Source organism: Schistocerca nitens, chromosome 1 (genome assembly GCF_023898315.1).
Source record: "Schistocerca nitens isolate TAMUIC-IGC-003100 chromosome 1, iqSchNite1.1, whole genome shotgun sequence".
NCBI classification, from domain to species: Eukaryota; Metazoa; Arthropoda; class Insecta; order Orthoptera; family Acrididae; genus Schistocerca; species Schistocerca nitens.
In genome coordinates this window covers 651,187,600-651,212,129 of record NC_064614.1, presented here as the reverse complement: position 1 = coordinate 651,212,129, position 24,530 = coordinate 651,187,600, and the positions used below count along the sequence as shown (strand labels likewise).

General features: G+C 43.2%; 1 protein-coding gene across 1 annotated transcript in view; it reads left to right on the top strand.

Moving 5' to 3' along the window:
- The window catches only part of LOC126258655 (cleft lip and palate transmembrane protein 1-like protein), a 163,513-nt gene that overhangs the window by 96,056 nt on the left and 42,927 nt on the right, over nucleotides 1–24,530 (top strand). Inside the window, exons 4-5 of the mRNA XM_049955658.1 lie at nucleotides 8,901–9,043; nucleotides 21,958–22,101. Coding sequence (XP_049811615.1) covers nucleotides 8,901–9,043; nucleotides 21,958–22,101 — 287 coding nt within the window. The remainder of the gene's footprint in view (nucleotides 1–8,900; nucleotides 9,044–21,957; nucleotides 22,102–24,530) is intronic.

The window sequence follows — 24,530 nt, the reverse complement described above, 5'->3', positions numbered from 1 at the left end:
TGTTGGTTGTAGCCCCCTGACAACACAGGGATCGCTCTACTGATGTCTGCGCCGTTAACTCCCCACGTAAGCCAAGGAGTAGATGCCCATCTCCCTGGGGCATCGGGACTCCCAGCAATGGCCATCCTGCCAGGTGGCCTTTGCTGTGGCTGGGTGGCGCCTGTGGGGAGGGCCCTTGGTCGGAGTAGGTGGCATCAGGGTGGATGACACGCAATGAAGCGTGGCACATCTTCTCTTGCTTGTGGCCAGCCACCAGCAGTCTCTAAGCATTCGAGGGCCCATTTTAAAGGTGACGTTTATGACCCCAAATCGTTCCCCTCCCTCGCCACACCATGGGAGGAACGAAAGGCATTGAATGGAAGTGAGACGTATTCACCCAGGTATCTTGTCTGTACCAGAGCTGATGGGGAATCCTTTATATCCGTGAAGCCTCAGTTCTTTGTAGAGCATTTAGAGGACAAATTTGGGGAGGTGGAAGGCTTGTCAAAGATGCGGTCCGGATCGGTGTTGATAAAAACGGCATCCTCCGCCCAGTCGCGGGCCTTGCTCGCTTGTAATAATGTCTCCGTAACTATCACGCCCCATAAAAGCTTAAATATGGTCCAGGGCATTATTTTCCACAGAAATCTTCTTTTACAGTCCGATGACGAAATGCGCGCCAACTTAGAGCGACGAGGTGTCCATTTCGTCCGGCGTGTCCACCGGGGTCCGAGGGATCATCAAGTTGCCACCGGTGCCTTCATCTTGGCCTTCGAGGATGACACATTACCTGAGAAGGTCAAGGTGATGGTGTACCGTTGTGATGTCAAGCCATATATCCCTCCCCCGATGCGGTGCTTCAAGTGTTGGAAGTTCGGCCATATGTCTTCACGCTGTGCTTCCAGCCTCTTATGTTGCGATTGTGGTCGACCATCCCATTCTGATACTCCCTGTGCCCCACCTCCCATCTGCGACAACTGCGGAGAGCACCATCCCCCTTGCTCACCGGACTGTCCAATTCTGCAGAAGGAGCGGAAAATCATGGAAATAAAGACCCTCGACCGACTGACGTACACTGAGCCTAAGTGGAAATATGATCGGCTTCATCCAGTGCGTATGACATCTTCTTATGCCGCAACTGTCACTCCTGCTGCAGTTCCATCAGCTCCATTCAGCTCTCAGAGTCGAAGGACCACACCTGCCCCCTTGATGGTGGGGGCCACTACACTCCCTGTTGCTCCTGCTCCATCTACTTCAGGAGCAAGGCCCCCCCCCCCCCCCCCCCAACCATCGGGGACATCAGTTCCCCCTTCCCAGCCGGAGAAGCGTAAGACTTCTTCGGCTACTCTCGCCAGGAAGGGGTCCCTTGGGGACCTCCCTTCGCAAGTTCCGACCGGTACAAAAGTGGACACTCACAAGTGGCTCAAACAACCACCGGTCCCCGGTCGTAGGGCCTCACAGTCATCGTCCGTCCCTGAGACTGACCCAGTGAAGCCCTCCCAGCCTGAACCACCGAAGCCAGAGCGAAGTAAGCTGAAAAAGAAAAAGGTACCCAAGAATCCCGACATTGCAGTGGCACCTGTCCCACCGCTTCCAACAAGCTCAGCGTCTGAGGACGAGGTCGAGATTCTGGCATCTGCTGAAGACCTGGATCTCGCCGGTCCCTCAGACGCCATGGATGTCACTCGTGCAGGTTCTGAATCGGTGGCAGCGAGTGAACAAGCGGTGTAAATTGCGTTCCTAGTCCCTTCACGCCTTCTCAGCCATGGACAATTTCATACTCCAGTGGAACTGCAGCGGTTTTTTCCACCATCTAGCTGAGCTCCGCCAACTTATCAGCCTTCACCCTTTCTTCTGCATTGCTCTTCAGGAAACTTGGGGTTTCCAGCAATGCGAACCCCCGCCCTCCGTGGCTATTGGGGTTATTACAAGAACCGGGCAGCTTATGAAAGGGTGTCTGGTGGCGTCTGCATATATGTCCTTAAGTCTCTCCACAGCGAGTCTGTCCCTCTACAAACACATTTAGAGGCTGTCGCTGTTCGGGTGTGGACGCCACAGGCTGTTACTGTCTTCAGTCTTTACCTTCCACCGGATGATGATGTTGCGCAGCATGTCCTGGCTGCGCTGATAGCCCAATTGCCACCGCCTTTCCTGTTACTGGGCGACTTCAACGCCCATAACCCTCTGTGGGGTGGGTTGGTGGCGACAGGTCGAGGCGCCACCATTGAGCATTTATTGGCACAGCTCGATCTTTCGCTTTTAAATGATGGTTCCTTCCCACACTTCACCGTGGCGCGTGGCACATACTCCGCCATCGACCTTTCCATTTGCAGCCCTAGCCTCTTACCGTCTGTCCAATGGAGGGTGCATGACGACCTGTGTGGTAGTGACCACTTTCCGATCTTTCTGTCACTGCCACGGCGTCACTCTTCTGGGCGCCCCAGAAGATGGGCTATGAATAAGGCTGACTGGGACTTGTTCTCCTCCATTGCCGCTATTGAGCTTCCCTCTAATGACGACGTTGATGCGGTGGTTCACTCAGTCACCACCAGCATCGTTACTGCCGCAGAATCTTCCATTTCCCGTTCTTCTGGGTCCCCTCGGAGGAGGATTGTGCCTTGGTGGTCACCTGAGATCACTGAGGCGATTAAAGATCGCCGGCGGGTGCTCCAGCGTCACAAGCGACACCCCTGCATTGAACACCTCATCACCTTCAAACGGCTGCGTGCGCGGGCCCGCCGCCTTATCCGCCAAAGCAAGCAGGAGTACTGGGAGCGGTATGTGTCCACCATTGGCCTCCATGTCTCTCCATTGCAGGTCTGGGCCAAGATCCAATGCCTCTACGGCTATCGGACCCCTGTCAGTGTCCCTGTGCTCTCACTGAATGGAGCAGTTTGTACAGACTCCAACGAAATTGCCAACAGCTTGGCAGAGCATTTTGCTCTTAGTTCCGCTTCTTCCAATTACCCACTGGCCTTCCGCTCCATGAAAGAGCGGATGGAACGTCGGAGCCTTTCTTTTCGCACCCACCATTCTGAATCCTACAATGCTCCATTCAGTGAGTGGGAATTTCGCAGTGGCCTTGCCGCTTGCCCTGATACCGCTCCTGGGCCAGATCGCATCCACTGTCAGATGCTGAAACACCTTCCATTGGACTGCAAGCGACGCCTCCTCGACCTTTACAACCGTCTCTGGGTCGAGGGTGAGTTTCCGTCGCAATGGCGGGAAAGCGTTGTCATCCCCGTTTTGAAACCAGGCAAGAGGCCTTTGGAGGTGGACAGCTACCGCCCCATTAACCTCACCAACGTTTTTTGCAAGCTTCTCGAACGGATGGTGAGTCGGCGCTTGAATTGGGTACTGGAGTCTCGGGGCCTTCTGGCTCAGGGTGTGTTCCGTAAAGGCCGCTCCACCACCGACAATCTGGTGAGTCTGGAGTCGGCCATCCGTACTGCCTTTGCCCGCCGTCAGCACCTGGTCTCTGTCTTTTTCGACATGCGGAAGACGTACAATACGACATGGCGTCATCACATACTTTCTACGCTTCATGGATGGGGTCTTCGGGGCCCTCTGCAGATCTTTATCCGAAATTTTCTGTTGTATCGTACCTTCCGCGTGCAAGTCGCGGCCTCTCATAGTTCCTCCCGAGTCCAGAAGAATGGGGTACCACAGGGATCTGTCCTCAGTGTCTGCCTGTTTTTAATCGCAATAAACGGTCTCGCTGCAGCGATGGGAAATTCTGTCTCCGCTTCCCTGTATGCTGACGACTTCTGCCTTTACTACAGCTCTACTGGCATTGCAGCTGTTGAACGTCAGCTACAGGGCGCTATCCGCAAGGCACAGTCTTGGGCTGTAGCGCATGGTTTTCAGTTTTCGGCTGCCAAGACCCGCGTTATGCATTTCTGCCGGTGCCGAACAGTCCATCCTGAGCCGCGGCTTTATCTTGCTGATGAACTCCTTGCTGTGGTGGAGACCCACAGGTTTTTGGGTGTAGTTTTTGATGCCCGGCTGACTTGGCTGCCTCATATTTGTCAGCTTAAACAGGCGTGTTGGCGGCATCTAAATGCTCTGAGATACTTGAGCCACACCCGCTGGGGCGCCGACCGATCTACCCTGTTACGGCTCTACCAGGCGTTAATCCAGTCTCGTCTGGATTATGGGAGCCTGGCTTATGGCTCAGCATCCCCATCTGCGCTGCGGGTACTGGACTCAATCCTACACTGTGGCATACGCCTTGCCACTGGTGCTTTCCGGACCAGCCCAGTGGACAGCATACTTGCGGAGGCAGGTGTCCCTCCAGTGCGGTTCAGGTGCCAAAATTTACTGGCCGCTTATGCTGCCCATGTTTTTAGCTTGCCTGGGCATCCAAACTGTCGTCTCCTGTTCCGACGATCGGTCGTCCATCTGCCAGAATGTCGGCCCCGGTCAGGTTGTACGATCGCGGTCCGCGTCCGAGAGCTTCTCTCCGGGCTTGGGGCTTTACCTCTTCTGCCTCCTTTCCGGGCACCTCTGCATACACCCCCATGGTGTGTGCCTCGCCCTCGCCTTCAGCTGGAATTGGCACAGGGCCCGAAGGACTCAGTCCCTCCGGAGGCCTTCCGCCGCTGCTTTCTTTCCCTCCTTGCAATGTATCAGGGCTCTGGCATTGCGTACACTGACGGCTCGATGGTTGCTGGTCGTGTCGGTTATGCGCTTACTGTAGGGGACCATTCCGAACAATGTTCATTGCCGGTTGGCTGCAGCGTTTACACTGCTGAGCTGGTCGCCCTCTTTCGTACCCTAGAGTATATCCGCTGCTGCTCAGGTGAGTCCTTAGTGATCTGTAGCGATTCCCTGAGCGGTTTTCGAGCTCTCGACCAGTGTTTTCCTCGTTCTTGTCTGGTGATGGCTATCCAGGAGTCCCTGCATACTCTTGCGCGTTGCGGCCACTCTGTGGTCTTTGTTTGGACCCCGGGCCATGTTGGGATACCCGGAAATGAAAATGTTGACCACCTGGCGAAAGAGGCCACCAGTACACCATCTCTGGACATTGGCCTCCCAGAGACTGATTTGAGGGCAGTCCTCCGCCAACACATTTCCTCGCTTTGGGACGCTGAATGGCGCGGTCTGGCCACCCATAACAAACTTCGTGCCGTCAAGGAGACAACGACTGTGTGGCACTCCTCCTTGCGTGTCTCTTGCAAGGAGTCTGTCGTCCTCTGCCGACTGCGCATTGGGCACACTCGGCTGACGCACAGACACTTATTGAGCTGTGAGGACCCACCTCTGTGTCGCTGCGGCTCCGTTTTATCTGTGGTCCACATTTTATTGGAGTGTCCGCTTTTAGCTGTGCTCAGGCAGACCTTTGCGCTGCCTGATATGCTCCCTGCCCTTTTATCTGATGACCCTGCTATGGCTGGCTTAGTTTTACGTTTTATTCGGGCAGGGGGTTTTTATCGTCTCATCTGAGTGTTTGTTATGTCCTTTTGTGTTGATTCTGGCCTTTGACCTACGATTTTAGTCTGCGTTTTTAATGTGTTTCCCGGTGGTTGGCTTTTCCTTTTTTGTTTCTATGGTCGCCCAACCACTGTCACACTCTGTGTGATTTTAATTTGTTTTGTCTGATCTCTGTCGGAGTATTTCTTGTCCTGTGTCGTCTGACGTCCTTCCTGTTGTTCGTTTTTATTCTGTTTGGGTGGTTTTAATTTTTTTTTGGAAAAAGGGACCGATGACCGTCGCAGTCTGGTCCCTTTAATCCCACAAACCAACCAACATCCCTCACTTTGCCCAGGTCATACCTGCCTTTTTTATGCTGCGGTAGGAGCATTTTTCATTCTCGTTCCTAACTTTTATTCTACCATAATTTTGACCATAGACTGCCTTAGCTTAGCAACTGATATAGATTTTTGTTGTCTCTGACAATGACTGATCTGGTATACTTCTTTTTTTATTATCTGTTGAACCATATTGTTTGAGTTGGGCAGCATTAGTCTGGCTCCTCTACAATTACATGCCTGGTATAGTTGAACCTGCCCAGTGCAGCCTACTGTCTCCTCAGACCACACAAGCCTCACCACCAGGTCAAGGTAACATGCCTGCGGAAGGGTTTTTGTCTTACTTATTTGTTGTTTTAATTTTTGTTTAATATTTTTTATTTTGTCTTCTGTTTTTTTAATTTTTTTTAAATGTTTAATTTTTCAAAATGTTTAAGTTTTTAATTGTGTTTTTAACTTTTTGTTTTACAGTTACACACATTTTATTCATATATGCAAGATACTGTATACACAAACATATGAAAGATAACCATAAATACTTAGTTAAGTGCACAAAATAACAGCAAACATAAATATGATACTGAATGAATATTATATACTAAGCGAAGTGTATAAAAACAATGGTTGTCAATAGTTTGTATTATGTAGATAAACTTATGACACAATCATATTACATACATAAATTTACTTAAATGCTTACTACTTTTATTGCAAGCTGGATGATTCATGCAACAAATAATAAACTACTGAAAAGCGTACATCTTGTTATTATATTTTATCTTAAATTTCTTGTCATTGTTTGTTTAAAGTATGCAATAATAAAAACTGAAAATTAAGAATCCACCATTAGAAAAACTCACATGAATAATTTTGGTGGAAAATGTTTCAACAACCAATCTGAATTAAGTATGAGTATGATTAGCTGAAATAAAAACTATGGAACAATGTGTGTACGACAAAATACTATTAACTTCAAGTTGCATATGAAAATTGATGAACTTAAGCTTATTTTGTGTGAAAATAAGTTTTCTGGAAGATTGCATAGTAGCTTTTGAAGAAAACACAGTAAAAAAGTGTTCTATTGGTTAGAAATAAGGTGACCTTTTTCTGACAGTTATTTTTATACCAATTTGCAGGTTAATTTAATTTTCAACATGTTTATCAGTAAAGCTTTAAATGCTCTGTCAAACTATATTAGTAAGGTTTCAATTTCTTTGATTTGCTGCATAGTTTAGCTTTGGAATATATCTATTCACCCTCTCATCTTCTGCTTTTCTTCAGTCATGTTTTCTCTTCTCTTGCTGTTTATAATATTTTTACTTCATCACTGCTTAGACTAAGTAAATTCATTCTCAAAAATATGATTCAAAATAATGGTGCATCCCCCACAAGTGATTATCTACTGTTGGTGTTCAAGCCACAATCATTTACATCTCACAAATACATCACCTATCCTCTGTAAACCAGTGTCTTACTCAACATTAATTTAATTGTATAATTAGCAGTGCAGGCACCGGAGCACCATAACACATTGCCTAGTACCTATATATGTTTGATTATTAATTACAATGATTTGGGCTATATGTATTTATGTATATTTATATGGATGTATGTTTATGTTGAAAGCAACTGCAAGGAAATCTACATTCACACGTTTGAGCTATTTCTAAAGTATCAAAGATCTTCTCTCACACAGTTTAGGCTTTTTTAAGTGGTTCTGTGTTGGCATACAGCCCTTCAATAGATTCGTAAAATTTCTTAACACTTTGACTGTCAGCCACATAAACCTCACTGCTTCTTAGAAAGTTGACCATTTTTGTGGTTTTCCAATATTTATTAAGAAGACTAGCCAGCAGTGAATACTGCTCATCCCCATCAATGTACATGATTTCGTATTTAAAAACAGGAGAAATTGTACCCCATCAAATGAGGGGATTGACAGTCTACCGAAATTTTTATGTCCTGTCAGTTGATTAGATTGGCACTCTAAGTGTTGTCCACCCCCGGTAGCTGAGTGGTCAGCGCGACAGACTGTCAATCCAAAGGGCCAGGGTTCGATTCTCGGCTGGGTCGGAGATTTTCTCCGCTCAGGGACTGGGTGTTGTGTTGTCCTTATCATCATCATTTTCATCCCCATCGGCGCGCAAGTCGCTGAAGTGGCGTCAAATCGAAAGACTTGACCCAGGCGAACGGTCTACCCGACGGGAGGCCCTCGTCACACGACACGACTCTAAGTGTTAAGAGTGTTTTCGTATTATGACATAAACAATTGTGTGTTGTTACAATAACTACTGACTTGAAATGTGTTGAATAGCATTCTCAAGTTAAATGGCATTTGGTTTCTGTCAACCTCTTTTGTTCCAGATTGTTAACATGAGCAGCAGTATTCTACTCAGTTCTTTTGTCTTGTATCTGTGGGTGATACTGATGTAGAACATGCAGTATACCCACACTATTCAGTGCTATATTTGTTAATGATGCTTTTCATTTAATGTTGCCACTTAAGGAAAACATGGTCATATTTTCCAGCAAATAAGACAGAACTGAACATGGAGTAGATAGTAGCTTCTCAGAAGCCATTTGATTTTTAGCTGGACTAATTTACTTTATCCCTCTCTCATCCTCATTCTTATTCTGTTTCCTCTGAGTTAAGATTTTTCTAATTTTCAAAATGGTAAAATGTGTGGCTGTTTATAATCCTCTTCCCTGCATATCTTTCCCAATTGTTGTCCTTCACTTTCCCTCTTCATCCTTGTTCCTTTCTGCTTCTTCTTTAACTTCTGTGATTACAGTTCATATGTTACTTCATGACATTGTTTTAGCATTGATATGTGTTTTTACTAGCAGTTTATTTTTTCATTTATTTATTTATTTATTCATTCATTCATTTCTGTTTGTAATTCCAAAGGCTTCATTTATTTTGTGTTATATGTCTGTTTATACTTCACATCCTTGCTGCTTGTTTCTGATCTCTAGTTTCTCAATTCTTAAGAGTCAGTGTCTATTTTAAAATGTGCCTTTATTGCAAATTTAGCACCATTCTGGTGCAAGGTCTTCTTGATACTTTTGTTCAGATTGTGAGAACAATAAAGACTTTTAAAATAAGTTTCTGTTGTAAAGAAGAATTGGAAATGGTATGGGTTTTTATGTGCGCTTTCCTTTTGTATGTAGGAAAACAAGATTGACGAAAACATCAGTGGAAAATCTATTAGACCTGTGGCTCATCTAAAATCAAGAATAACATTTAATATATTAACTGATGACATCAAATTTCCTGTGAAGAACTTGCCACCGGAAATTGCACAGCTTCTAGTGTATGTTGAGTCTCTTCTTTGTTTCATAAATTTAACAGATCCAAATAAATATGTGTGGCTAATATATTTTCTTAATGAACTCCATTTTTGTAAAAATTTTATCTTGTTATTATTCACTTGTATCATAGGTTTACTTTTCAATTATAATTTGCATCTTTGCTTTTGGGTCCCTGATTTTTATCTCATATAAGTCATTAATATCATGCGCATAGTGAGCTAACAAACAAGGAAAGAATCAGTTGTAGGAATTGTAGTTTGTGAATTTCACATTTATAAATAAACAGCTATTTATGGATTTTTTTTGTTTTGTTTTTTGTGGGGGTGGGGGGCATGTTTTATAGTGTTACCCACCACTTACAGATCAAACAGTACAGCTGCTAAATGATGTTAAACAGTGTATTTTAATAACTTAGGTTTTGTAGCAACAGCTTAAGTTTGTATCATCTGTCAAAGTGGTGACCACCAGTCACAGTGCAAGCATGCCACACTTTTTCAAATATCCTTGTTGCCTGTCATACAATCAGACCAGCAACTGGGCTCGTATAAATATACTTCCATTTAGTTTTTACTGTGGCAGTTGAAATTACCCTCACAATAAATAAATTTAATCAATGAACAACACTGCAGTACTGTTCCGTTCAAGGACTTGAATTTGAAGAACCATTTGCGGATACTGTAGCAGGTATCCCACCGCCTGCAAAAAGTAGACATCCTGAATTTGATATGTGATGCAGCATACAAAGTCACGAAAATTTGAAATGCTTCCTTCATCAATGATACAGTTTCCATTATGCGTAATCATAATAGTGAGAAATTCGAAATTGAAAGAGGAGTGAAACAATGATCTTTTCAATCACCAAAGCTATTCCCAGAACCCAGGAGGAATGTTTCAAATTCTAAAACTGGGAAAACTACCAATGAACAGAAGGTAATGTAATATACATCAATCACCATCTTTCGTATGTAGTGCAGATAAAATTGAAAAATTATTGCAGAACTTAATTGAGCAAGTATGAAAATGAATTATAATAATACTAAGATAACACATTGAAAAGAAAATGGTAACATTAAGTGTGAAATTGTTGAACCAGTGAATGAGTTTTTATATTAAGAACAGTTGAAGACAATGATTGAACAGACTATGAAAGGGGAGGGAGGGGGAGAGAGAGAGAGAGAGAGAGAGAGAGAGAGAGAGAGAGAGAGAGAGAGATAGATAGAGGGAGGGAGGAAATCAATCAAATGGATTGGGGAACAGGCTGAAGTGGAAGATGTAATTTTATGATTGTAGTGTAAACAAAATTGAGATGTGCAGGCAGGACATGTAGTCAGGCAAATGAATGATAGTTGGACTAAAGAAGCTCTGTACTAGACTCAAAGAATGGGTAACGTTGAGATTATGATATAATGAGAAGATAGGTAAGTGATACCAGAAAACATGCAGGAAAAGTTAATGGGTGCAAATTGCCTCGAACTGTATGGAGTTGTCATTAGCATCCCTGGTTGCTATGGTACAGGTTGTCAGTTCAAATCCAGCAAATAGTTAGTATTAATCATTTCTAGAAGATTCTCAGCAGCATTTTTTAAGTTTGTAATGTTTGTATGTTCTAGAATATTCAGTCTATTCTCTTGTCATTTAATGTTATCAAAAATCTTGAAAAGTTCTTGACTAATTTACTTTACATTTTATAAGATACTCTAATAAGTGTATAAGATAATCTAATAAGGGTTTGGATGGACCTAGGCTACGTATTATATATGTTTTAGCAAACCTGAAACGTTCTTCACCAATTTAATTCAAATGTTTACTTGATATGTTTGGATGGACGTAGACCACATATTTCTTTACATATGTGGTATATACACTCCTGGAAATGGAAAAAAGAACACATTGACACCGGTGTGTCAGACCCACCATACTTGCTCCGGACACTGCGAGAGGGCTGTACAAGCAATGATCACACGCACGGCACAGCGGACACACCAGGAACCGCGGTGTTGGCCGTCGAATGGCGCTAGCTGCGCAGCATTTGTGCACCGCCGCCGTCAGTGTCAGCCAGTTTGCCGTGGCATATGGAGCTCCATCGCAGTCTTTAACACTGGTAGCATGCCGCGACAGCGTGGACGTGAACCGTATGTGCAGTTGACGGACTTTGAGCGAGGGCGTATAGTGGGCATGCGGGAGGCCGGGTGGATGTACCGCCGAATTGCTCAACACGTGGGGTGTGAGGTCTCCACAGTACATCGATGTTGTCGCCAGTGGTCGGCGGAAGGTGCACGTGCCCGTCGACCTGGGACCGGACCGCAGCGACGCACGGATGCACGCCAAGACCGTAGGATCCTACGCAGTGCCGTAGGGGACTGCACCGCCACTTCCCAGCAAATTAGGGACACTGTTGCTCCTGGGGTATCGGCGAGGACCATTCGCAACCGTCTCCATGAAGCTGGGCTACGGTCCCGCACACCGTTAGGCCGTCTTCCGCTCACGCCCCAACATCGTGCAGCCCGCCTCCAGTGGTGTCGCGACAGGCGTGAATGGAGGGACGAATGGAGACGTGTCGTCTTCAGCGATGAGAGTCGCTTCTGCCTTGGTGCCAATGATGGTCGTATGCGTGTTTGGCGCCGTGCAGGTGAGCGCCACAATCGGGACTGCATACGACCGAGGCACACAGGGCCAACACCCGGCATCATGGTGTGGGGAGCGATCTCCTACACTGGCCGTACACCACTGGTGATCGTCGAGGGGACACTGAATAGTGCACGGTACATCCAAACCGTCATCGAATCCATCGTTCTACCATTCCTAGACCGGCAAGGGAACTTGCTGTTCCAACAGGACAATGCACGTCCGCATGTATCCCGTGCCACCCAACGTGCTCTAGAAGGTGTAAGTCAACTACCCTGGCCAGCAAGATCTCCGGATCTGTCCCCCATTGAGCATGTTTGGGACTGGATGAAGCGTCGTCTCACGCGGTCTGCACGTCCAGCACGACCGCTGGTCCAACTGAGGCGCCAGGTGGAAATGGCATGGCAAGCCGTTCCACAGGACTACATCCAGCATCTCTACGATCGTCTCCATGGGAGAATAGCAGCCTGCATTGCTGCGAAAGGTGGATATACACTGTACTAGTGCCGACATTGTGCATGCTCTGTTGCCTGTGTCTATGTGCCTGTGGTTCTGTCAGTGTGATCATGTGATGTATCTGACCCCAGAAATGTGTCAATAAAGTTTCCCCTTCCTGGGACAATGAATTCACGGTGTTCTTATTTCAATTTCCAGGAGTGTAAATGTATATACAGAGTGTTACAAAAAGGTATGGCCAAACTTTCAGGAAACATTCCTCACACACAAAGAAAGAAAATATGTTATGTGGACATGTGTCCGGAAACGCTTACTTTCCATGTTAGAGCTCATTTTATTACTTCTCTTCAAATCAGATTAATCATGGAATGGAAACACACAGCAACAGAACGTACCAGCGTGACTTCAAACACTTTGTTACAGGAAATGTTCAAAATGTCCTCCGTTAGTGAGGATACATGCATGCACCCTCCGTCGCATGGAATCCCTGATGTGCTGATGCAGCCCTGGAGAATGGCGTATTGTATCAGAGCCGTCCACAATACGAGCACGAAGAGTCTCTACATTTGGTACCGGGGTTCGTAGACAAGAGCTTTCAAATGCCCCAATAAATGAAAGTCAAGAGGGTTGAGGTCAGGAGAGCGTGGAGGCCATGGAATTGGTCCGCCTCTACCAATCCATCGGTCACCGAATCTGTTGTTAAGAAGCGTACGAACACTTCGACTGAAATGTGCAGGAGCTCCATAGTGCATGAACCACATGTTGTGTCGTACTTGTAAAGGCACATGTTCTAGCAGCACAGGTAGAGCATCCCGTATGAAATCATGATAACGTGCTCCATTGAGCGTAGGTGGGAGAACATGGGGCTCAATCAAGATGTCACCAACAATGCCTGCCCAAACGTTCACAGAAAATCTGTGTTGATGACGTGATTGCACAATTGCGTGCGGATTCTCGTCAGCCCACACATGTTGATTGTGAAAATTTACAATTTGATCACATTGGAATGAAGCCTCATCCGTAAAGAGAACATTTGCACTGAAATGAGGATTGGCACATTGTTGGATGAACCATTCGCAGAAGTGTACCCGTGGAGGCCAATCAGCTGCTGATAGTGCCTGCACACACTGTACATGGTACGCAAACAACTGGTTCTCCTGTAGCACTCTCCATACAGTGACGTGGTCAACGTTACCTTGTACAGCAGCAACTTCTCTGATGCTGACATTAGGGTTATCGTCAACTGCACGAAGAATTGCCTCGTCCATTGCAGGTGTCCTCGTCGTTCTAGGTCTTCCACAGTCGCGAGTCATAGGCTGGAATGTTCCGTGCTCCCTAAGACGCCGATCAATTGCTTTGAACGTCTTCCTGTCGGGACACCTTCGTTCTGGAAATCTGTCTCGATACAAATGTACCGTGCCACGGCTATTGCCCCGTGCTAATCCATACATCAAATGGGCATCTGCCAACTCCGCATTTGTAAACATTGCGCTGACTGCAAAACCACGTTCGTGATGAACACTAACCTGTTGATGCTACGTACTCATGTGCTTGATGTTACTACTGTAGAGCAATGAGTCGCATGTCAACACAAGCACTGAAGTCAACATTACCTTCCTTCAATTGGGCCAACTGGCGGTGAATCGAGGAAGTACAGTACATATTGATGAAACTAAAATGAGCTCTAACATGGAAATGAAGCGTTTCTGGACACATGTCCACATAACATCTTTTCTTTATTTGTGTGTGAGGAATGTTTTCTGAAAGTTTGGCTGTACCTTTTTGTAACACCCTGTATAGTACATAAAGGGGAAACATTTTTAGTAAGAAATTCATAAAGTTTTTGACCTATTTACTTCAGATTTTTACACAATGCTTTAATAAACGTTTGGGCAAACATAGCTTACATATTTTTAAATATATATGGTAAATAAATATAAATTTAATACTTAAAAGAGAAATGTTATTAGCAAAATTTTCTAGAAGTTTTTGACCTATTTATTTCAAATTTTTACACGATGCTATAATAAACATTTGGATGGTGACTGGATTTATATTTTTGTAAGATATTCGATGTATAAATATGTATTTAAAATATAAAGGGGAATGTTAATAGCAAAAATCTCACAAGGTTCTTGACCATTTTACTTCAAATTGTTACATGATACCCTACTGAAATTCAGATGGATAAAGGCTATATATATTTTTAAACAGCAACATATTTTTTTCTGTTTAAACCAACTGCAACAAAGAAAATACTGTGCTGTGAAAATGTGTGGTTTTGTTTTCTTTCTCGCAATCAGTTTTAACTTGGATGTGGTGACATTTAAAGTGTTAGACAATTTACTACTTCCACATACAAGTTTGTGGCGTCCTCCATCAGTAATGCTGGAATTCAGTATGGTGTTGGCCCACCCTTAGCGTTGATAACAGCTTTCACTCTCGCAGGCATATGTTCAATCAGGTGCTGGAAGATTTCTTGGGGAATGGCAGCCCATTCTTCATGGAGTGCTGTACTGAGGAGAGGTATCGATGTTGGTTGGTGAGGCCTGGCATGAAACTGAAGTTCCAAAACATCCCAAAGATGTTCTATAGAATTCAGGTCAGGACTCTGTGCAGGCCAGTCCAGTACAGGGATGTTATTGTTGTGTAACCACTCTGCCACAGGCTGTGAATTATGAATAGGTGCTTGATTGTGTTAAAAGATGCAATCGCCACCCCTGAATAGCTGCTCTTCAACAGTGGGAAGCAAGAAGGTGTTTAAAACCACCATAACACCGCCACCTCCGAATTTTGCTGTTCGCACTACAGACGCTGGCAGATGATGTCCACTGGGCATTTGCCATACCCACACCCTGCCATCGTATCGCCATGCTGTGTACTGTGATTCGTCACTCCACATAACATTTTTCCACTGTTCAGTCATCCAATGTTTACGCTCCTTAAACCAAGCTAGGCATCTATTGGCATTTACCAGCATGATGTGTGGCTTATGAGCAGCTGCTCGACCATGGAATCCAAGTTTTGTCACCTCCTGCTTAACTGTCATAGTACTTGCAGTGGATCCTGATGCACTTTGGAATTACTCTGTGATGGTCTGGATAGATGTCTGCCTATTACACATTACGACCCTCTTCAACTGTCGGTGGTCTCTGTCAGTCAATAGACGAGGTCGGCCTGTATGCTTTTTTGCTGTATGTGTCCCTTCTCATTTCCACTGCACTATGACATTGGAAGCAGTGGACCTAGGGATGTTCAGGAGTGTGGAAAACTCCTGTTCAGATGTATGACACAAGTGACACCCAATTACCTGAGCACGTTCGAAGTCCGTGAGTTCTGTGAAACGCCCCATTCTACTCTCTCATGATGTTTAATGACTACTGAGGTTGCTGATATAAAGTACCTGGCAGCAGGTGGCAGCACAATGCACCTAATGTGAAAACCGTATGTTTTTGGGGTTGTCCGGATACTTTTGATCACATGGTGTATATTCTTTCTCCTTGTATATAATTTTAAACAAATATTGTATACACAACAGAGTGCATTATTTTTTCCTTCATCACAGTCAGTTTTAAGAGGAAAGAGGAATGTTTTATTTATAACTTTTCAACTTATGATTATAGTACTACTATGGAATCTTCATCATCCAAAACTTTGCAATCTTACCCATTCACAGATTAAAACTGTGGGATATATTGTCATCGATGTTACTATCCTCGTGGATCCAGCAGCTGGAGAGGTCTCTCCTGTACCTGTTATATTAATGATCCCAACTGACGTACCCATTCATTTTAAGTGCCTTCTTTTCCCAATCAATATTTCATTTACAATAACAGTAAACAAGGCTCAAGGTCAATTGTGAAGCATTGCTTGATTCACTAATATTTGTATATACCAGCACCCTCCATCCAGGAGGATGTTGTGTTCTCTCTGTAATAAACAGGCTTTCAGTGCTAAGTTTTGTACTTCATTGACGAACTTGCTTCCAGATTTGGACTTCATTGTGGTTACGATGTGACATTGTTCTGTGGAGGTGCTGGGTGCTATAAAGCACATACATCAGTGTGGCTCAAATCGAGCAACATAAAAACCATCGCCTACACAGATAGTAGCTGGATTACAGCAGTACATCATTTCCAAATTCCATATATTCATGAAACAATGGATTCCAAAACAGCAGTAAGCAAGCTGAACATCAGGCATCCATCTGTGTTCTCGGAGAGATGCTGGTCAGGACCTGATGAAATGTTTGAAAGGATTCAATCCTGTAATTAAAACTACACAGGGGGTGGGATGACATGATATGTTCAGTAAATATGTACCTCTTTTTGGGTGGCACAGCCCAGCTGTGTTGGAGAACAGTGAAGAGAAACTTGATAGTTAGGGCAAATTCCAGGCCAAACTGAAGAAAACATTTCATGTCAATCAGCACCAGTTACCAAAATACACTGTGAAATTTGCAAGCTCCTGCGGTTTAATAAATGTAACATTCAAAGTGCTATGGATGTCCCTACAACTCAACATGGCCACAAATAGAGAGACACAAAAAGAGGCCAACAACAGGCAGTCACAAATGCAATCTGTAGCAGTTAATCTCAACCAAACCAATGGTGTCAGGTGCTGATGCTGTAGATGTACGAGTGTGGCCATCAGAGTTAAGACATCTGTGCCACTTGCTGACACCAGATGTAGGGGGCCAGACAGTGGCCTGTACAGTCATCAGGATACGTCATATGGAATGCAATGGTGAGGATCTGTCAGATCCTGAGTAATGACACATTACTGCCTGATTAATGAAACATTATTGCCAGTTTACACATTTCTTAATGATAAGTATAGTGACATCTTCCCCAGATCCCAGCAGCCAGGCAAGCCAGCGGAGCGTTCATCAGGCCGGAATTTGCTCCAGAGTGTCAGTGCAGCAGTGGCAGCTCATGTAACACTTGCTGCATCACAAATGGCTGTTGACCCAGTAGTTCCATATACACAGCCAGCATTGCCCAGGGGCCTGCAATCCTGCTAACAAATTTCCGCTTAGTAGAACAACAACTGAAGAACAGGACATTTGCCGCAAGTGCACTATCAACACGTCTACATTACATGAGAAAGTAAAATGATAAGTAAATGATAAGAAAGCAATGGAATGCTCATCACTGCAGGTTACAGATTTATTTAATCCAACTGGCCCATTACTAACAGTGCCAGTCACGCAGCACAGTACACTAATGGGGAACAAAATTCCCTATAAAGGAAACCGTACATGGGCCCGAGATGTACGCAACCAGTTAGGAGAGAATTTATTGTCCAGCAGCTAGCGAATGGGATTATTGAACACAGTGATACCCATGAGGTGCATCCGTGGTCCTTGTCCTGAAGAAATCACCAGATGCCACTATGAAATACAGATTTTCCTGTGATTACTGGTACATTAATGCAAGAGCTACCACTGATGCATATCCCACACACTGATGCAAATCCCATACCATACATAACAGAGACTGGCTCAGTTGCATCAGTGCGCGCATCAATTGCTGTCCCCCCTGACGCACAGATATTAGCAGAATCAACTGGCATCATGGGCCGTTCTCTTCCACAGAGGCCATGACATAATTTGTCATGAATATGCACACTTTGTGCAGGGTTGTTGGGCACCTTTCCTGGGCGTTGTCTCTGACTTCCACAAGAACACCCTGGAAATCAGTTAGCAGAGCTGCAGACCACTGGGTATTGCTGACTATATCTGCAGCACTTTTGAGTCAACAACAATTCATGATGTAACATCTGCTATGTTAACAATCACATCAACACTATGAGGCACACATGTGTCAGCAAATACTGCCTGACAAATGCTCTGCTGGTTTGCCTGCTTGCCATTGATATGGGGAAGGAAACACTGTACTTGTTAATAAATGTGTAAACTGGCAGTAATATTTCATGAATGCTTGTGGGTGTCTGACAGATCCTCACCACTGCACCTCACCCGATGCTGTCCTGATGACTGAAGAGGCCACTGCATAGCCTACTCTAATTCTAACTGATGAATGTTATGGAGCAGTGGAAAATGATGACTGATTGACTGGTAGACAGATGGAGGAATGTTGATATTGCTTCTGTAGGATCACTGTTGAAAGCAAGGTGAAAAACTGTAATAAAAGGTGTTTCATAAGTGTGGGCCCACCCTTCTAACAAAACATTTGGAAAAACAGACATTTGGAGTCAGTCATTGTGAGAAGAGAGAGAGGGAAGGTCTGTGAGGCTATGTTAACTAACACAGTACAAAGACAAATGACAATAAAGAAAAGAAAGAAAGAATAATAGAGAAACAGTGATGCTCATTTTGGAAACAACTTGTAATTTTCAAGTCGAAAGAGGGGCACCTGACTTGTCAAACAAATAGAGAATTACTTGAGACAAACAATGGTGCATTTTTTTTTAGCATAACATTTTCTGTTCTCCAGTTTTGATCAGGGTTTCTTCGTTACAGGTGACATGAAAGCTGATGGCATTAACAGAAGCGATCACACTGAGATTCTGTTGATATCAGGAGGTAGAAGCATGCATGCTAGTGCAGAGGATTTTATCCAATGCCACCCAAACAGAGCACCCATTACTCAAAGCACAGTGGTTAACCATTTGCGAAATTCCATGAAACTGCCTCGACCACAGACAAACAGAAAGCTAGATGATCAAAAATGGTTATCAACAGCTGTTCATGCATTTTTCAGTAAGAGTCCAGAGTTCAGTACTCTTCGCATCTCACAAGAAACTGGTATCTTCCACACACAAACAATGGCCACTCATACATGGCATCTGTATAAAATGTAAATATTGCATGATCTCACCAAGGATAATCCAGATTGTTCAGTTTGCAGAATAGGTGACACACGAGCTGGATGAAATCCATTGTTTGTCCTATGACATACTGTTTACAGATAAAGACAATTTATATGTGAACTGAGAAACAAAACTAAACAGAACACAAAGGAATTAAAAAGCCTTAGCTGCCAGTGGCTTTGATTTAAATTAATGGGGAAAGTTGAAAATTTGTGCCGGACTGGGATTCGAACCCAGGTCTCGTGCTTACAAGGCAGATGCGTTAGCCACTGTGCCATCCATACACAGTGGCCATCACAACTGCATGGATCATCCTAGCATATCCCCTGTCAGACCCAAGTTCTCAACTTATCCACTCATTACTTATGTAGTGCCCTTTGTCCATTTTCCTCATTACTTGCAGAATTTTGCTGATGCCCGTAAGAGATTGAGCTTGGTGTGCATCTGCAATGAAGATATCATCTGCCCCTTAATTATTTAAGTGGTGTCTGTTCTTGTGGACATGTCTGAAATAACAGACACAGTTTTTGATCCTGCAGACACTATGATCAAGACACAAAGGAATTACAAATATTAGCTGCTAGTGGGCATTGATTTAAATTGATGGGGAAAGTTTAAATTTTGTACCAGATAGGGACTCGAGCCCTAGTCTCCTGCCTCTTAATTGAGGATAATGGGCAAGGGCACTACATTAGTAATGTGTGGATAAGTTGAGGATTTGGGTCTGACAGAAGATGTGCTAAGATACTCCATGCAGTTGTGATGTGTCGATAAATTGAAAATTTGTGTCTGGCAGGAGATATGATGGGGTAGCCCGTGCATTTGCAATGACCACTGTGTCCAGATGGTGTAGTGGTCAGCATGTTTGCCTAATAAGCAGGAAACCTGGGTTTGAATCCCAGTCCGGCATAAATTTTCAACTTTCCACATTGATTTAAATCAGTGCTCACTGGTGGCTAAAGTCTTTAATTCCTCTGTGTCTTGTTTCATAGTGACTGCAGGATCAAAAATAGAGTCTGTTCTTTCAGACATGTCCAAAAGAACAGATAACATATATATATAAATGACAAAATCACAGTCACTGGTCAGGTGTCAATCCTCACTGAATGTGTCCATAGAAGATAACTGGCACATCGAAAGTGATGGAATATGGGGTTTTTCTATTGTTGGGTCCTTCTTCATGTAACAGCCCATTATTTGCAGTTGTTACAAGAATATTTGATGTTGTCTCAAGACAGGACAGTTCCATCTTTCTTTCATAACAATGTTGCCTAATCTCATTGTATGCTTTCTCTCCTGGCATATCTGGATATCCAGTTTTCCAGGAGGTGGATAGGTATTAGGCGTCAGGTGGACTGGCCATCATGTATCTCAAAATTAAGTCCATTGGATTTCTGATAGTGTAAAAATATGAAGATAGTTGTGTATGAAGTGAAGATCAAAAAACTTGCACATCTCAGAAGAGATTGTTGTTTCTTGTGCTTGCATTTGGATACATACTTTGGATAAATTCCATGAGAAATGGGTGAAGCAGATAACTACCACCTTAGAGACTGCTGGACATGACAAACATCTCCTATTGCGGTAATGATATGGGCTGAAGCAATGAATTAAAATTTGTACTAGCACCAGAATTTGAAGTGGGTCTCCTGCTTTCTAGGCAGATATGCAAACTGCTGTGCCACACTTGGACTCCGGCTACCATAGCTGCATGGATTACCCTAGTATGTCTCCCTCCCTGATACAAATTCCAATTTACACTTCAGCCCATTGATATTCCCCTTCTATACTTGCATGAGTATTGCAGAGCTTGTCCAGTATGGACTGGGGCATGAAGAATTTGTATCTGGGAGGGAGATGTACTAGGTAATAAGTGCAGCTATGGTAGCTGCAGTACCAGTGTGGCATAGTGGGTAACGCATCTGTCTAGGGAACGTGGGTTTGAATTCTGTCAGTGATACAGATCTTAATACATTGCTTCACCCTGCATCATTATCATAGATAAGTGAGACTCAGTATATCTCAGGAACATCAACTATATGATTTTTACGTCCTATTCCCTTTATTTGTTTTCACCAGCATTGCCTTGTTACGTAAAAAACATGACATAACTTGGGAATGAATAAAGCTATGCTGAAATGTAAGATATCAGTGTTTTTTCTTGTGTATTTCTCCATCTGTTTCATATGTCATATGAATCTTGTCACTTTGAAAATTATGAGTTTTGTCCAAGACAATGGCTTCTGAAAAGGCTGTTATGTTGGTTGCATAGCAACATAGATTTTCCCTCTTTCCCATCTCACAGAACTTGACTTTTAGTTTCTATTTAGCAACCTGTTTTTGTTTTAGAAGAGTCGTTCCACACCTATGGACGAAACTGTACAATGTTTTCGAGTGTAAATCACAGTTATTTTGTTGGACACTGTCTGTAAGGAAATTTTTCTGTAACACCATATTACATACTTGAGCTACACTAGCTCTCTCTTAGATTTTAGAGCTTGACATTGAGTTTATGTCTAATTTATGAACTTTCCGCAGTTAAGCAACTAGGCTGTTGGTACTTGGAATATCTTAGAGTAGAGGGATAATTCTTATCATGCATTTCCTAGAATAGTTTGCCTTGATTCATCTTTGCACACATACCAGAAATTCCATATATTTACTGACAAATGACAGTGACTTGTCTGTGATGTTGGACACATGATTTCTCCTTAGATCCTGGCACTTGAGGCATATAGGTGCTCTGTTGTTATCTTACACTGGATGGTGTATGATTTAAATGAAACCGGCTGGAGGAGTCAACTTTCACTTAATAATTCTTTATGACTTAAGTCATTAATTGGTTCACTTTTTTAGCAGCATTTTTCTGCATTTGTCTCTTGTGAAATTTTTGATCAGTAGCTTTCAGTCCCATCCTAGGAAGAGCTAACTCACTCTCAATGCATTCAATTTTATGTGATGTTCTTAGTTATCACATTCTATACCTTTTTATTTTTTACAGTTTGAACTCTCGGGGAGAATTCCTTCCAATAATTCAGTATGATTTCCTCAACAATCGCTTACGTGATCTAGTTGTCATCGGCAAGAATGATACTATTATGATGACTACACTAGCATATGCTCCTGTATCTACTGGAAAACTGAGGTATGAACATCTATAGTTCTAAGGACACTTATAAGGTGTATAAATACATAATGTATTTGCTCAGAGAGGCCTTGCGTGTATTTTGCACATGTGTAAAAAATGTAATTTTCTTAGAAAGGAATGTTAGTTTATTGAAGAAAGTGGAGTAAAAACTTCAGCAGCAGTAGATCTGTAAGATACTAGTTGCACTTGAAAGTCTTGTATTAATTACTACAAAATATCCAATACTATAAAGTTTTCCTAAGCTGGAAAAACATGGCAATTGGAGGCAGACACTTCGGAAATTATCCATGGCAGCTCTTGAAGTTATGTTATGTAGAGGTGTGACATGTCTTGAGCTGGAGCATCAATAAATTGAGAGTTGAAATGCTGTCTAAAACTTGGAGACTTTCTTAAAAGTACCAAAGTATGCCTAAAGATATATCAGAAGTTTTTTGTCGGTGTCTCAGATTGCTATGGTAGGAAAGATGCTAATACAGGTGGATTGCCACTGTTCAATATTTCAAAATATGAGCATGAAAACATTGTAAAAGTAAAAACATACATTGATTCTTCTCTCGAGCTGTTTCAGCTTTTCAATGCTGTTTGTTGTGTGACATAATTAGTAACATGTGTCCAAAAGCTTGAAATCAATATTAACCATTTTGATGTATGCATTAGACAGTATTGATCTCAAACTCTAACTTTCCTTTTGTTTGATTTTAAACTTGTCATAATTTTTCCATCACTACAATCCCTTGGTGATGGTTTTCTACAACATTACAATTCCTTACTGATAGTTTTCTCCACACTTCCATAAATTATGAGGGAGGTTCAGTAAGGAATGCAACACATTTTTTTCTGAAAGCAGGTTGATTTTATTCAGGATTCCAATACACCACATTATTACTCACTCTTTTGTTACAAAATCCTATTTTCAACATGATCTCCATCCAGTGTAATGGCTTATGTCACCTTACTAGAGGTGCCTTCAAGTCAGCATGGTAGCCCTCCTCTGATCGCCATCGGAGCCAGTGTCTTGCTGCATCGATAACCTCCATATTGCTCACGTTCTGCTTCCCAAAGTGCATCCTTTATTGGATGAAACAGATGGAAGTCAGAAGGTGCAAGATACTGCATGTTGGATGAATGAGAAGGAACAATCCATCGAAGTTTTGTCAGCTGCTGTCGGGCACGCAAATGTCTGTGAAGCCTTGCATTGCCATGGAGAAGGAGAGTTTCATTTGCATTTTTGTGACAACTTTAATGAATAAAGAAAATATGATGTGTTTGTGTTGTTTTAAGACACCCCTCACAGAAACTGGAAGAAACATTAGATGAAAGTTCGACAATGACCTTTTATATGCAGATCCAGGTGTTGGCTAGTAAGTGCAACTATCAGCGCAGTATTTCAGAGTTGTTATACACGCCCTAATATGTCTACACCTGTCACAGTTGAGTGAGTCCAACTGAAATCTGGATCTGCATTGATAAAGCTAGACTGGGATGAAGACCATAGACCCTCAAGAGGATGGCGTTATCAGGAGAAAGAAAACTGGCGTTCTACGGATCGGAGCATAGAATGTCAGATCCCTTAATCGGGCAGGTAGGTTAGAAAATTTAAAAAGGGAAATGGATAGGTTAAAGTTAGATATAGTGGGAATTAGTGAAGTTCGGTGGCAGAAGGAACAAGACTTTTGGTCAGGTGAATACAGGGTTATAAATACAAAATCAAATAGGGGAAATGCAGGAGTAGGTTTAATAATGAATAAAAAAATAGGAGTGCGGTTAAACTACTACAAACAGCATAGCGAACGCATTATTGTGGCCAAGATAGACACGAAGCACACGCCTACTACAGTAGTACAAGTTTATATGCCAACTAGTTCTGCAGATGACGAAGAAATTGAAGAAATGTATGATGAGATAAAAGAGATTATTCAGATAGTGAAGGGAGACGAATTTTAATAGTCATGGGTGACTGGAATTCGAGAGTAGGAAAAGGGAGAGAAGGAAACATAGTAGGTGAATATGGATTGGGGGGAAGAAATGAAAGAGGAAGCCACCTGGTAGAATTTTGCACAGAGCTTAACTTAATCATAGCTAACACATGGTTCAAGAATCACAAAATAAGATTGTATACGTGGAAGAAACCTGGAGATACTGACAGGTTTCAGATAGATTATGTAATGGTAAGACAGAGATTTAGGAACCACGTTTTAAATTGTAAGACATTTCCAGGGGCAGATGTGGGCTGACCACAATCTATTGGTTATGAACTGTAGATTAAAACTGAAGAAACTGCAAAAAGGTGGGAATTTAAGGAGATGGGACCTGGATAAACTGACTAAACCAGAGGTTGTACAGAGTTTCAGGGAGAGAATAAGGGAACAATTGACAAGAATGGGGGAAAGAAATACAGTAGAAAAAGAATGGGTAGCTTTGAGGGA